At 39.1% G+C, this 15,470-nt stretch overlaps 1 protein-coding gene across 1 annotated transcript; it reads right to left on the bottom strand.

The window, feature by feature from the left end:
• Window positions 1-467: 467 nt before the first annotated feature.
• DCT (dopachrome tautomerase) lies at window positions 468-15,203 on the bottom strand. Its single transcript, XM_075590864.1, has 8 exons — window positions 14,339-15,203; window positions 9,594-9,893; window positions 8,532-8,632; window positions 6,474-6,640; window positions 5,568-5,747; window positions 5,336-5,471; window positions 4,735-4,936; window positions 468-3,864 (listed from the first exon to the last, which is right to left on the bottom strand). Exons 1-8 carry the CDS (start codon window positions 14,634-14,636, stop codon window positions 3,683-3,685), a joined length of 1,566 nt encoding a protein of 521 aa, XP_075446979.1. The 5' UTR covers window positions 14,637-15,203; the 3' UTR covers window positions 468-3,682.
• Between the last annotated feature and the right edge of the window lie 267 nt (window positions 15,204-15,470).

Genomic DNA, 15,470 nt, shown 5'->3' with positions numbered 1-15,470 from the left:
ATAATTTTACAACAGGTCATTGTGAGGTATCTATGAAAAGTTCATAGTGAAATATATGAATGAAAGAATCCTTGGGATCAATTGCTAGCTATGGTCCATAGCGTACAAAAAAAAACGTAGTTAGTAAAAATGTATTAAGGTTTGTAAGTAAACCCTTCCAAAGTCTTGACATTTCAAAGTTAAGGTGACACGCAACCCTAACTCCCCCCCCCACCCCCATGCTTTGTAGACATCATCATACTACATTATCCATCCCATCAGCGAACATGGGATGGATAAAGGTAAAGATAGAATTGGTGAAGTTGACATCACTTATGTCAGGATGTATGTAGTAGACTAAAGACTATTACTATAGGACCGTGGAGAATTTCCACTCCAACTATCATCACAACTATCATGTCACAGGAGATCAGGTTCTACAACACCTTTTTATATCCGGGATCATTTGATTGAGCAAAACAAGATAGTAAAATGAATGGTGATTTATTTCTTATATAAGACGAACACACAATGTTACACAATTCAAAATTAACAGACTAGCTGTTGATGGGTCTAACGAATAAATCCGTTTCCGGAACGAAATTCCTTCAGATCACCTTTTTAGAGCACTTTCCAATGACCAGTAGTTACTCACAAAAAGTCCTTCACATCTGTTACTTCGCCGGTGTTGGTGTGGCGCTTGGAATTTGCTTAGAATCTTGGAAAACTGACAAATCTGAGCTGTGTCAGAGTTTTAAAACCTCTCGTATATCTTCCCAGAAACCCTGTTGCCCAATCAAAAAACCTTAGCAACTTTCCTAGCAACCAATCTGAGACAATCAGACAGGGTTTCCCACCCCTGAGTCTTCCAGGGGCAGGTGAAATATCCCTTTCTGCCCCTTCACCCCCCATGGTGCGAGGCTCCACCGATTCTGCATCTTGGGCAAAGGGTGTGATGTTGCCTTGTGTCAGGCCAGGATATGGGTGCTCCAGAATATGGCAGGGCCCAATCTGGCCTAACACCTAGGTATCTCTGAGCCCTTTCAAGTATGGCTCTGGGACAGACATAGCGATGCCAAGCCTGGTAGCCATCTGTGCCTTCGGAATCCAGGACTTAGAAAGCCCTCAGCTCATATACAGGTCAGCAATAGCTATACATATTAAACTATTCCCGTTTAATAAAATATGTGGTGTCCTGTCTTCTGCGTGCAAAAAGTTATGAGTTCTTATTCTAGTGTCAGGAATGAAGTGAGTGTAAATATTCCCTACAAATCACTAGCCTCATTCCTGGCACACATGAGAAAAATACTTTTAAACTTTTTAAAACACTGCAAATCTGCTCAGCTTCATAACCTTAGCGTGAGCACCTTCCTGAACCCCTACTCTAGGCTCAGGATACCTGGGCAGGTATGTGGGTACCTCTGCTATACTAAGGATACCTACAGATATTTTAACCCCTTCATTCCCATTTACCTTGTCTGGAAGATGCTGCAGCAGGAACTCTGGTGGAGGGTCATAAGCACGGTTTCAGGGTACGAGGTTGGTGAAGTAATGCGCTTAGCTGTATCTGAGGATATCACTCAATTTCTGGATACAACTCTTGGGGTATCCCACAATCCAGAACCCCGCTACATATACACATTCTGCAAAGACTTTCTCCGCCAAACCCACCCTGAAACTTACAGCCTAGAAATCTCCTGATCCCAGCATCCCCGGAAAGGTAAAAAGTCACAGAAATCTTTAATGTTGCCGAATTAGTATACAGTTGCAGTAATACATTTGGCATCTGGGTCCCAGAGCTGACACTCTAAGACCCTAACACGCGGGTCAGGGTTAACCATGTTGGCTTGACCTTTATTATAAGCCTGGTTAACCCCTTCACCGTCACAACAACCAAGCATGGAGGAGTGGTGGGAGGGGGGTAATTGAGAAGCCTGATACTTGTGCAATGCAGAGGGTGGGTGGAGAAAGGAATCAAAGAGGACTAATACTGGGGGGGTGGGAGAGAAGGGAGAAAGGTCTGCAGCTGCTTGGAGGCAAGGGGAACAAAGGGATCACAAAAGCCTGATGCATCTGCAGGGGCAGTCTGAGACACACTGGAGAATCCTGATGCAAGGAAGTGAAAGGGATTGGACAAGCCTTATGCTTCTGGTTGGCAGGTGGAGAAGGCACCTGAGAAACTCAATGTTTGTGGGGTGAGAGGAGAAATAGATCAGATAAGCCATAGGGAAGAATGGTCCAGAAAAGCCTGATTGAGAAATGGGCTGGGGATAAAACAGATCAGAGAAGCATTCCGCATTCTCTGATGTAATCGGATCATAACATCAGCAAAGCATGGGGGGGAGGGGGAGAAGAGTTTAAGGTTGTGTGTCACCTTAACCCTTCAAAAGTCTGAATTTTAGTAGTAAATGATATTTCAAAATGAAGTTGTATCAAAAAAATGAATTATATTCAAAATAAAACTATTTTAGAATATATATACACAGACAGATATGGCATGAATACACATCTCGGAAAAATGATATACAAATACATGTAAGCCTAACCGGTACATGGGGAGGGAGGTGATTGGAACAAAGGGGAAACAACAAAGGGGGGGGGGGGGGGGTTGGGGGGAAAAAAGGTAAACAAAAGGCACAAAAAGGGCAATTAAAGGAAGTAAATGTGGTGGGAAAAAAGGACTATTAAGATCCTTCCAGTGCAGTTTCCCTATTTGTATGGAGGGAAACATTTGTGGTTTGGGTCAAAGGGAAGTACCACATGTCCCACTTTAGCCGTGGGAAAGGGCCTGAGAAAAGGGTATTGAGCCTGAAATGTTGCCCCCCCTTTTTTCCCACTACATGTTCTTCCTGTTATTGCCCTTTTGTTTACCGCTTTTTTTCCCAAAAAAACCCTTTTGTTGTTTCCCCGTTGTCCCAATCACCTCCCTCCTCCATGTGCCGGTTAGGCTTACATGTATTTGTATATCATTTTTACGAGATGTGTATTCATGCCGTATCTGTCTATGTATATATATATATATTCTTAAATTGTTTCATTTTCAATACAATTAATTTTTTTGATACAACTTAGTGTTGAAATACCATGTACTATTTTTATTGAGTGCTGGGAACACCTACTTTTTTCCTGACAAGTACATCCTACTTTGTGCAAGAAGGTTTTAGCTTGGCATATTAAAATCTGGCAACTAGCTCCACATCGATAAACACAACTATTATACATGTTAACATACAGACAAATACATTAAATAGTTGTACAGAATGAGGTATACAAGCTAATATTTGCAGTTTCAACCACCCAGCATAAAAGGATTTACAATATACTTCCTCCACACAACATCTCAAAAGCCCCCAAAACTCATTTGGCAAGAGATTTGACATGGTATTTATATGGTTTCTACAGTATTTCACCAAGTTTCTTTGACAACATTTATACATCACTGATGTAGGACATCTTTCTAAAGGAGATAATACAGCCTGCTGGTGGTAAAACCTCAGAATGTTACGATGATGTTGCATTTATTCAAATTTTCATCAACCATTATGATTAGTACCATACATTTTCAAATGGGGGGGGGAGTAGAAAGATTATGTTTGTGGACAAAGTTAAAGATTTTCCAATCATGAGAAAGCTACTGTTGTCCGCACTGTACTACTATGAAGTAGTATACCATTTCCAATAGATCAAAAGAGCAGTTTTCTATCTATTTTTCCTCTGTGTATCTTGCGGTGTTGAATGTTGCATTCACCAGTGGCTCAAAGCCTTTTCTTTGCCGATTATGCATGAACAGGACTAGCAACAGCAGGAGTACAAGCAAAGCAATGAGTGCTCCACCAACAATTGACCCAATCATTACGGCTACTGCCCGAGGGTCGTCATCAGAGGCTGGAAGAAAAAGTCAAAAGAATAAAACTGTTTTCTAAACATAAGTACAGCTACTTTCCCATGTCATGTGCAATAAAACTTGAATGGAAGATTAGCAGAGCACTAATCGAGACAGACAATTTAAGAGGTAATAGATGAGCTCATAAGCTATAGTAGAAACATTGTTTCACTACAGTGAAAGTCAAATAGTGTTATTAAAAGTAGGGAGGTTTGGAGGGGGGGGTGAATAAAAACCCTACTACTTTTGTGCAGTATACAGTAGTTATTTTTTAATGCATTTATTTGTTGTAAATACTGTTGGGATCTAAGCCTTATGTGCTCTTTACACTGTGTATTGCCCACTAAATTTCAAGCAATGTGGATTTCTCAATCCATGTTCAATTAGTGCCATAAGAAACTGGAGAGTAGAAATGGGTGGAATGATTAAGGATTGTACCACGACAGAGGAAAAAAGACAATAAATGACCATCCAGTGAACTTGTGTTTGGCTCTGTTTCTATCACTAGTCAGGTTGGTTCTTATGATCTAGAAGGGCTGCATTGAGTATTCCATATTTTTTTCCTCCCAGCTATTCATTTCCACCACACCCACTCCCCCATTCAGAAGACTTCACCAAAACCAGTCAAATTGATAGTAAACCAAATAGGAAAATATTCAGTGTGTACCTTAAAACTTCAGAATGTCCAGTAATCCAAAGTTATAGTATTTCCCAGTTGTGCTCTTTGCAAAATACAACCCCCTGAATCGTATAAGTCAAATACATTGGCTTGTCCATTCCCCGTTTACAGCAAATTGAACATGCAATACTACTTCAGAAGGAGAAAGGTAACAATTCAAAAAACCATTGTTTATACATATCAAAACTATTACCCGGTAGATCTATAGCATATGTATATCCCAGTTGCTCTGCTGTTGTGAATAGTTCATCATTGGTTACTGGTGGAAAGAACGGTACCATATTGTACATGCGATTGTGTCCTATTGGAGCCAATTCTTCAGGCCACACAGTATCAGTGGGCTGAAAGCGTTTCATCCACTCATCAAAGATGGCATCAGTGAATGAATGGAGCACCTACAAGTGAATCAGATTTTGCAGTAGTCATTTTCTATTAGGTAGCATACAAAATATTAACAAAGGCAAAAATAGAGTCTCCCAGAAGTAACCATTTTATCCCCCAAAAATATAAATAAGCTCATACACAAACCCAACATACTGTATACACTAAAGTTAAAGCTGATTGACTTTTATAAATTGAGAAAGGGAGTACGGATACAAGATTAGAGTACGACAGCAAAGGCTAACAACGCAGCCTTGTTGAATGGCTCTCAGACATTATATGTGATGTCTCCAGGAGGACCACGATTACTGAGTACACTTCAACACTATAGGAAAGCATCCAATCCCCTATGATTTCACAGAGGCATCAACAAAGTAAACATTTTAGAATTGGAAGAGTAAAGAAAATCATACCACAAAGATGGGATCATTGGCAGCAGAGTGTGACAAACGGCTTGTTCCATTTAAGAAAGAGTGGACCAAGTTATGGAGACTCATTACTGGAGAATCAAACAATCCATCTGGATTATCAAAGCCTTCAAGTGCATTGCTGTAAATGAAAAAGGGAAAGCATTGCAATACCTTCCATCACATTTGACCTGCTCATTACCACATTTATTCTAAAGAGTTATCCTAAGTAACATACCGGAAACTGAAATTAGAGTTCTTAAAGAAAGGAGGATTATCAAATTCTTTAAGTGAAAGACATTTTCGTACATCTTCCATAGTTGGCAGTGGTCCTTTGGATCCTTCCATTGTGCTCCTCTGCAGAAAGCCTTCATTTGTTCCATTACATAGAGTAACCAATCGATTATAGTCATCCAAACTAAGATTTAAAAAGAGATGCAATTAGTCAGTATTAATGGTTCATTACAGATTAGCAGTTGAATTGTCTCCCTCCAATAATTGTATCAGAGATATAAAATAAAAACTATATATTTTCCTTGACTAAAAAGGAACAACTGACCACCAGATAAGCATTTGGGTGCGTGTGTTTAGGTTAAATATCAATGTCAGCAGGAACCAAATTATAGCCAATTTAAGACACCGATGCTCATTGCCCAGGCACTCTATCTTCATGGTGTTATGTCTTTTTACCCGGTGTTCCTCAGTGCGGCGCCAGAATTGTCACCAAAATTTCAGAGTGCAATGTCACTGCTCATGGCCGTCAATCACCACTGAGCAGGGAAAAATTGCACCCCAGAAAAGTGATAAGGTAGAAGGGGAAGCAGGTGGGCCCAGAAATGTTTTTTTGCACTGGGGCCCACTGTTCACTTGTTTCACCCCTGTTTTTCAGAGGAGCTAATAAACCAAAACAGACAAGAACTAAATATGGTGTGAATAAAGAAATACATTGAATTTGTACTCGTCTGAGGTCTCATAATACACATTTTCTCTAATCTCATTACTGAGGTTCTTTATGAAGAAAGAAAAAGGGAGACAAGTGGTATACAGAATGGTCTGATTCATTAACACGTTTATCCAGTGTTTAATCGCAGTTATAAATCAAGAGTCCTCAAGTAAGATTATATATGTACAAAAGGTGACTTACTGATTGCACACTATTCCCCAGCGTGAAAATCTAGAGTCCAGACTGATTAGACTAGGATCATCCAGTCTGGGTGCGCCAAACAACTCGTTAGTACATACATCACACACATTTCTACCAGTGGCAAAGTTCCAGTATGGTAAAGCAAAGGAGTCATTTCCAATCATTCTCTGTAAGGATTAGAGAACGATTATTCTCAGACAGGAAATCATAAGCATGCAGCATACAGATAGACAGTGCCTAGTACAATTCTCTATGAATGCAAAGAATGAATATGCACTTAAAGGGGCAATACCACTTCATACATACAATCGGCAGCTAGGACTAACTTTTCTATCGTAAAACAAGCTTGAAGGTTTAGCATTAGAACTTTAGCTAAACATTGTAAATATTTTAAGTTGTTGTGTGCATGCCAAATATGATCATACGGGCTTATAAATAGAGGAATCATGTGAATAATTCATTCAAAAGGGTTCATGTGTGCGGCTCCAGTTGTGGTAAGCAAGAAATATCTGGGGACTTTGCAACGTAAAAGTATTTTAGTTACAGATTGAGGTCTGTATTTATTCTGAAATACTAAAACAATCTGCATAGTCCTATTAAAAAGCCAACTATTCTGAACTAATCTTCAATTAAGGTTGCTAGATTGGCAATAGTAAATTGCCAAACTGCCACCAGACAACTACCTGCTAAACCTAAAGACTTTCAGCAGCTGAGATGTATCTAGGAGACATACACATTTACCAAGCAGTCTTCTGCCCTAAGGCACCTTTCAGCATTGGAAGACACCTTACAGACTATTCGAGTGCATCTTCCAGTTCAGGAAGGTATCTAATGGAAGAAGACTGCATAGTAAATATGGGCCATAAGCCCATGGTTTAAAGATGCAGTGCCTACTATTGGTTTGTTCCAAATTAGAAAAATACCCCAAACCTTATTTAATATGGCTCCTATGCCAATTAATTAGTGACATTACAAGATTAAGACTGTTAATTTGATCCTTTATAGTCTACATGAAAAACAGCTTTGTGTTTGGAACAAAGAAAGAACAGCAGGATTGCCATGTAAACGCTCACCTGCAGGCCTTTGGCAATAAATCAATAGTTGGAATTTCTCTTTAAATAAGTTTGGCAACACGGAGCTCATTTTTAATATCGATCATTTTGGGGCTAACTGTTACTTTAAATAAGGCGCTGCAGGACTAATGTCTAAGCTGAGCACATTCCACACTAAAGCTAGGATCACAGCACGTGAGCACATGTCCCATCAGAGACGTCATCTCCAGCATCTGTAAACTGCTCCTTCTGCTCAATGTGTCACCACGTTCCATTTAAAATACATATGCAGCACTTTCAATTCTACCACCTGAACAGTACGTTAAGAGAAAACTAGTGGAGAGAATGTAATGTGTTATATTGTGACCCCTTAATTAGCAAACTGTCAGTTACCAATGAAAATAAGCATCAATGACAGCACGCTATAATGCCGGTTTTCTAAACCACTTTGTTTTAGGTGCCAGAAGCTTTAATGGGGCACCCAGGTGGGGGAAGAATGGTACAGTCGTTTGCTACTTCTCATAAAATTAGTGTGTAAAATTCTTGTATTTGTATGTATGTATGGTCATTATTTATAGAGTGCCATTAATGTACACAGCAGTAATACAAGTGACAATCATATACATAACAAATAATACAAATAACACATAATGGGAATAAATGCTTCAGACATAAAAGTACATTAAGAAAAGGAGTCCCTGCCCCGAAGAGCTTACAATCTAATTGGTAGGTAGGAAGAATGTGCAGAGACAGTAGGAGGGTGTTCTGGTAAGTGCATCTGCAAGGGGCCAAGGTCGATGTATGAGGTGTATAGTATCAGCCACGGAGCATACATACTGTATTGTCCAAAGTGCAAAAAACAACATTTTGGTCCTCTCCACACCACCCTCAGGAAGGTCCCACAGAGGGCCAAAACGTTTGGACGATAAAGATCACATTTTGATATTCAATTTTACAGGGCTGTCTATTTCATCGGAGTATAATCTATCTATATCTGCAGCACAACCTGAATATCTCTCTCCAACAGCAACAGGTGGTATCGATGCCAGGAAACAAAAGCAGGTCCTTGGTGGGAGAAATCTATATCAGAGAACGGGCGTCCGGGTCCTAAAGGAAGAAATATATTATGTAGTAAGACAGAAATTCAATTTCTGTTTCTGTAGCTCATAGCAATTTGTATTTAAAAAGAGATCAACTATGGTATTTTGCATAAAATGTTGTGTCCATATACTATTACTATTTGTGACACAAAATAATTCTGTACAAGGATAAATGAGTATGACGGACAATAAACGGATAAAATAGGTGTCCGTGCAGAAAGCTGGATGGAACCCATTATGATTGGTCTAGTAAAGAGTGTAATGATAAGGCGGCAGGGTTCCATTTTAGGTCCACTGCTCCTTAATCTGTTCATTGCTGATCTGTACAACAGTCTTCAGAACATATTGATCTTTTGGATAATTTAAGCTATCATACAAAAGTAAATCAATTGGAGCTGCAAGATTAATACCCCAGCTAAACCATGTCAGCTCCATGAAAAATACATCTGGAGTACTGACTGGTCACATGACATGAAACATCCCATGATGGTAGTGAGGAGGAGCCCCATGTGTTAGTTCATTCAGCCGTTATTTGGGTGCTACACATTCCAATGTATATAATTTTTTGTAAAATCAGAATATATATCTCCAACATATGTCTATGAAGGGTAGGTTTTCAAGGCTGGATGTAAAAGCTCTAGACTACCTGGACATCTTCAGATGACCATCAGTTATTCAGCAACTTTAATACCATTTCAGGTTAGTAAACCTTGTGTGACCGATTTACAAATAGACTTCCTCTAGGTCTAGAATATGGAAATGGTGGCTCCATGAACACCTTTAACCAATCTAGGCTTTTAAATCAACCACCCCAATTCCCAAACCTGGCCCAGATGGATCTCATAAGGAGGCAGCAAGTACTGCCGTGTTAGTTACAATAACTCTGTACATGAAAGGCCTGGGATACAGAACTTCCTTGTTTTAGCTAACCTACAAAGTAAGGAAAAAATATATATATATATACAAACCTAACAATGTATCTCTGACAGAGAAATAATGAAGCCAGACGAAGAAGTTATAAATGCTGACATTAGCCACTTGTGGTTCTGTCCCATTAGGCCCAAGTAGACTCATCCAATGCCGAGTAGCGATCACATAGTCTGGATGAATTGTATTCTTGGCTTGATCGAGTGCATCCAAGAACTGTGTCCTCTCCTGAGCAGTCAAGGAATGGATATCCTTCCGCACAACAGTAGGTTTCCTCTGGTCACAGCTTGGTCCAGTCCAGCCAAATTTGCAGTCTCCACAATTATAGCCTGCAAAGTTTCCTAGTAGAAACAAATAGTGTTTCACAAAGCATACTTTTTAGATTACAGAAAAGCATGTACTCATTTGATAAACGGTTTAACATTATGGTATAAAAAAAAGAATAAAAAAGGCTTAAAATAAAGTTAACAAAAATGCAAACTTAAAAATAATTAAAACTGAATAGAGGTGGGTGTGTGCTCTTATGTTGTTAATTTAGCTAAATCTATTGCTAAAAAACGGCATAATACAGTAGCCTGACAAATTAAGTCTCACGGCTACATAGATATGGGAATGCCGGGGGTCAGTCTGATCTGTCAGACAGCGGAAGGCAGATTACACGTGGATACCACATTAATATCACAGAGTACAGTCAGGTGTAGTCCTAACCAGTCTTGCAAAATAAATGTTTGTTAACTCTTTCGTTGCTGATGAGGGTAGCAAGTTAGGTGGAAAATAATGGGAGGAGCATGGCCCCGTTGTAGAAATCGGGCTGGAGTAAATGGCTGCATATTAGCCACTACCGAAGTTATATATCGGTATGTAGATAGCCCTAAATTGAGCTGTCACTTAGCCATTTGTACTGACTATGGTTCTCTCTCAGAGAAGAGAAAATCTCCTGCAGGTCACAGCAGAAGTGGATGTGGTAGTGTATCAATACTGTGACACTACTGTATGTCTAATAAATGAGGCTTCTAATTCTGACTCTTAGAAGCCAGATAACTTGCCAATTTATGCAGATAAAAGATATCAAAAAAAATGTGCTATCCCACAGCAAACTGAACGCTGTTCTGCCCGTGAATTCGGTGCAGTCTCCTAATACAATCATTTATAATGGGGCCCTGAAAAATGTTGCCCGCGTATGTCTACCTCCCCCACTGGTCTATACAGTATACTAGATGTTTCTGCCTGCATTTTTATATCTTTCTAGGGAGAGAATAAGAGGATTTTCCTTTCATCAGAAATAACGTTTGTCTTCCTGGGTTTCTATTACTCAGCTCCTAAGGACAAATTAATAAAAAGGAGCACTGAATGTTTGAGATTTGAATTCCTGTGGATTTCAATTCTACCAAGGATTACAGCTTTGAACACCTAAAAGTCAATATTATCTCAGTACTCAACAATGGCAAACAGTTAAAATTAGAATTAAATTTGTGAAAAGAGCTATAATGACCATGTTGCTCTTTAATTAAAAAAATAATAATTTGAGTTTAGATTTAGCAATCCATTTTAATGGACCAGCATGAGATTTCTTCATAGATTTAATTTGAGAACGCTAACAATTACTCATTAGGCGGGGCACATACGACCTTTTGAAACTTCACATGTCCTATACAGATTACGCCAAAGTAGTACTCACATTTCAGTCTACTTCTAAGCATCACTATATGAACAAATGTTAGCACAAGAGGATATTGGCAAACCAGTATTTTATAGTCAAACTTTTAGTACAGCATTGTCCCAGCACTCACACATATCTAATATGATCAAGTTGATTTAACTGAAGGTAATTATGATTTAATCTTTAAATGATGTGAAAATGCTGAGTAATTGCCCAGTGAAAGACATCGCATGCCTTAAATCATATGACCACAATGTTACAGAAAGTAATCCATTGGTGCAGGAATTACATGAATTGGATCAGAATGTCACACTAAATAAACCTGAACGATTAAATTCCCAAAGATTAAGTAGCAATTACATAGTCATTTTCTACTTTCTGCCCTGTTGTTATGCTTTGATTTCACAATTTGTGCAACATACAAAAATAATTTCCATGAAACATGTCCAAATGCTTAAAAGTCTGAACGATCAATATGGCCAAAAAGAAACGTAAAGTTAAAGTTCGACACTGTACACATTTTTTTCTAATGAAGTGTAACCAGTATACAGTTAAATTATACCCAAGAGCTATTTGGCAAACCGTGAAAGCAGTTGGGCATCACCATATATTTAAAGATCACAGTACTCCTTGTGAGTCAATGAGCTGCATTAAAAATGCAAACCTTAAATATATACCACATAACATTGTGTAATTGAAAAACAAAAACAAAAGCCATATTGAATCCTAGGCTTTGTAAGTTCCTAACATACATAAAAGTTCCTATGGTCCGTCCTTCCCCCCTAAAAACAATGGCTTTAGTTAGAACATGACTTTGCTCAAATTCTCAATGCTACCTCTATTCGATAACCAACTTTGCCTCTGGTTTGACTTCATTCAAATCCAATGCCCCTTACTCAAAGGCTTATGCCCAAGTAAAGGTGAACATAAAAGCTTAATATCTTTAATATATAAACTGCTGACAGTATTCGACTCCTGACAAACCCAAGTTTATGCTTAAATGGGAGGCACTAGATTAAGACATATGCAAGGGAATTGCAAAAAAAAGTTCAATTTATGTGCTAATCAAAGAACATGAATTCAAAATATTACATCAATGATATTTCACCCCCTTCTGAAACTGTCAATATTCTGTCTCGTTTTTTTCCTTATGTGGAAGAGGCTGCATCCAGCAGTGATCATTTTTGCATATGTGGTAGCATTGCCCAGAGGTCTCAAGATTATGTAAATGATAGAGAGCATTCCTGATATTGCCTTCCCTACAGACACCTTAGTCAGCATTACTGTGCAAACCAGTGGAGAAACTGAATAGATAAAAAATAAACTCATAGCCCACATATAGCAAGATAATAGCTGTATGCAAGCAACCTAAACAGGACCCTCTATAGATCAGGTGAAATCTAGGCTATGGCAGGTGTTCCTAATGGAAAAATTCACAGGCTTAAATAATTACTCTTTACAAATTCCAGAACATTTGGGAACCATGGAGAACATTTATTGGTGATTCAGGACGTCAAATCGGATTTGGCCCCTAATGCAATTGATCCAAAATGTTTTACTTCCTGGTAAAACATTTTTATAAATAAATAAAAAAATAAAATAATTCAATTGATCCTGGGTTGTCTCCACTTGAAAAGCAGGTTTGTATATTAGATATTCATGCTGTAGGTAACCGGGTACCACTGTTTTTCTTCATTTTCAATATTTCGTTTGGCCACCCCATTCCTGTGCTCGTGTTCTGTTCCTTATTTGGTTATAAAAATTGCAATAAAATGAGCTTTTTTTTTTTTTTAAGTCACATTAACATCTCAATTCAAACCAACCATTCTCAAACAGGAGGACATAACTACTTAGAAATCAAGTGTGTCTGAAAGCCGGTGCTCATATAGAGCAAGGTAATGGAAACTGGTCCAGGGAACATAGATTTAATCAAGCATCTGTGGAGAACAGTGTGTAAGCACATTGTGGCATCAGCCTAACATCTTCACATACTGAGCAGGAGACACAGCATGGCACATTGAGGGCTCCAATGTCATTTTAAAGAAATCCTCTCCTGTAAGATAAGTGTGCCTCCCTGGAAGTACCATTTAAAGTGTAATCAAGCACAGAGTTTACAAATTGTTGTGCACTCCTGGGAAGTCTTATAGTGTGTAGTTGAAGTGCAGACATAATTGGTGGCTTCTCAGATAAGCCATTCTGGACTTCAAACACAATTAAAAGAAAATACATTGAGGTGCTTCTCTGCATTATGGTATCATTTGATGGTAGACATCTGTTTTGGAAGAAACTTGAATCTCTAAGTTTAGGAATGAAAGTGTTTGATGCATTCCAAAACATTTTTTGTGGTGGTGGGGAGTAGGTTGCACCATAACCTTTGCAAAGGTACACATAAGAAAACCCTCTTTATTTTACACAGCTATAATTTATTAGCGAAATTTGCATTTACTTTATTAAACATGCCATTAAGTATGCCATTATTTGCCCCATCTATCTCTGATAAATGCCCCTTCATGCAAAGTCTTCTGGCTGTAAAACCAGGGAAAACTCGTGATCAACATTGAGAAAGACCCCCATTGTCTTGAATAGGCATGTTTTTCCTTAACAGTTCTTTTGTCCTAGTGCTATAGCGAAAGACTTTGCTAAGTAACTCACAATATGTTCAGATACCCTACCTGGAATAATAAAAAAATAAAGAACAAAAAGTTTAAGAGCAATAATTACTAGTATATAAAGGTTATATAATAGCAATCATAGGATATTACGCCTCATCCCAGGAGACTTGAATTCTGTTAAGTAAATGTAGCGCTTTAGTAAAGGTCATAGGAACAAAAAGATAGAAAGGAAGGTGTAGGTTAATTAAAATCGCGACCCCACTATTAATGATGAAAAGTACCATCTTATTTTCAATCAACATTTGTGACCAAGATTTATATAGAAAAGCAAAGCAATCTTCCCCCACCGATTGAGAGATATACTGTAGATATACAGTATATATATTTTTTCCTTTACAAACCAGTGACTAGTATATAACATAACTGTGCATATGGTGATGCAACCCTACAGGCACTGTGATCATACTGTAGCACTGTGATCACTGCTATGCAGTTACCCCTCAGGAGCACTAACCTGTGCATTGGCAGGTAAAGTTAAAGAACTTCATGGGCCACTTCTCCCGATCATCCACATTGCGCAGCGTGTAAGGTCCGCTCCAGGGTCGCTCATCCACCGTCACAGACGAGCACTGGCCCCGTCCCTGCACGAAGCCGCACACATTGGCCGGAGCAGCGCCCAGAGTAGGGCAGCAGCGTTTGGCCACCAGCGCCTCCACACTCACACAAGCCCGGGGGAACTGAGCATGGGCTGCCTGAAACCTACAGGAGGCAACTAGTATCATCAGCAGGGCCCCAGCGTGCAGATACCCCATGTCTCCTACACTAGTCACTCACTACTCACTACTCCCTCTCCTACACTACTCACTACTCCCTCTCCTACACTAGTCACTACTCCCTCTCCTTCCAGCCGGTCACTCTATGGCGATGTAACAAATGTACACACAACTTGCGAATTGTCCCCTCGACTATTCAAGTAATTGAGGCGAGCTGTTGTTACGCCTCTTGTGTTGGCTCTAATTAATGTCACACTCAAGGCTATTTACTGCTCATTTAATCCCTGTCTCTCTCTAATTAGCACGCGGCTGTTACACTCCCTAGACAATAAATGTCTTTCTAAACGCCTTAGACTTATAACACATTTTCATATCTCTTTGATTATTCATTATTCAAATCATTTTTGGACCTTTGTCCATTAATTTTGTTTAACACAGCTGATCTGTTTCCTTTTTCTAACTTTCCTCGCTGTAGCCCTATGAGGTTGTTAAGGTTTGTTCTTTTTTCACTAGAATGGAAGTGACTTTTCTACTCTTGCTGCATTCACTTCTCTCCTCATGTTCCTTGATGCTAAACTGCTTCACAATTATACAGCCAAGCACCAGTTTCCCTAGTTATATAGGCTGGGGGATGCTTTTTCTGAATGGGATTAATGATGTAGGCGTCCTCGTGGTTAGCAGCACATGACAGGCAAGGCTAAGATACACTTTTCACATATTGTATTCAATACTATGTTGGGTCATGTGCTTTATGTGAATGTGGGGAAAGAAGGGGGGGGAAGGGAGAGATAGCTCTTGCTACAGTCTGTACAGATAAAGGTGCCAGGGGTGGAGATATTGGGTAGAAAACAGCACTTGCCTAAGCAGGTGAAA

This window comes from Ascaphus truei, chromosome 3, assembly GCF_040206685.1.
Source record: "Ascaphus truei isolate aAscTru1 chromosome 3, aAscTru1.hap1, whole genome shotgun sequence".
Lineage (NCBI taxonomy): Eukaryota > Metazoa > Chordata > Amphibia > Anura > Ascaphidae > Ascaphus > Ascaphus truei.
This window is presented reverse-complemented; position numbering and strand designations above follow the sequence as displayed.

Excerpts from the sequence above, each read along its gene's own strand:
- DCT (XM_075590864.1), bottom strand. The coding sequence starts at position 14,636 with ATGGGGTATCTGCACGCTGGGGCCCTGCTGATGATACTAGTTGCCTCC. Across the intron at positions 9,894-14,338 it reads CTTTACCTGCCAATGCACAG|GAAACTTTGCAGGCTATAAT; the intron begins GTTAGTGCTCCT and ends TGTTTCTACTAG. Across the intron at positions 3,865-4,734 it reads ATATGCTATAGATCTACCGG|CCTCTGATGACGACCCTCGG; the intron begins GTAATAGTTTTG and ends TTTTTCTTCCAG.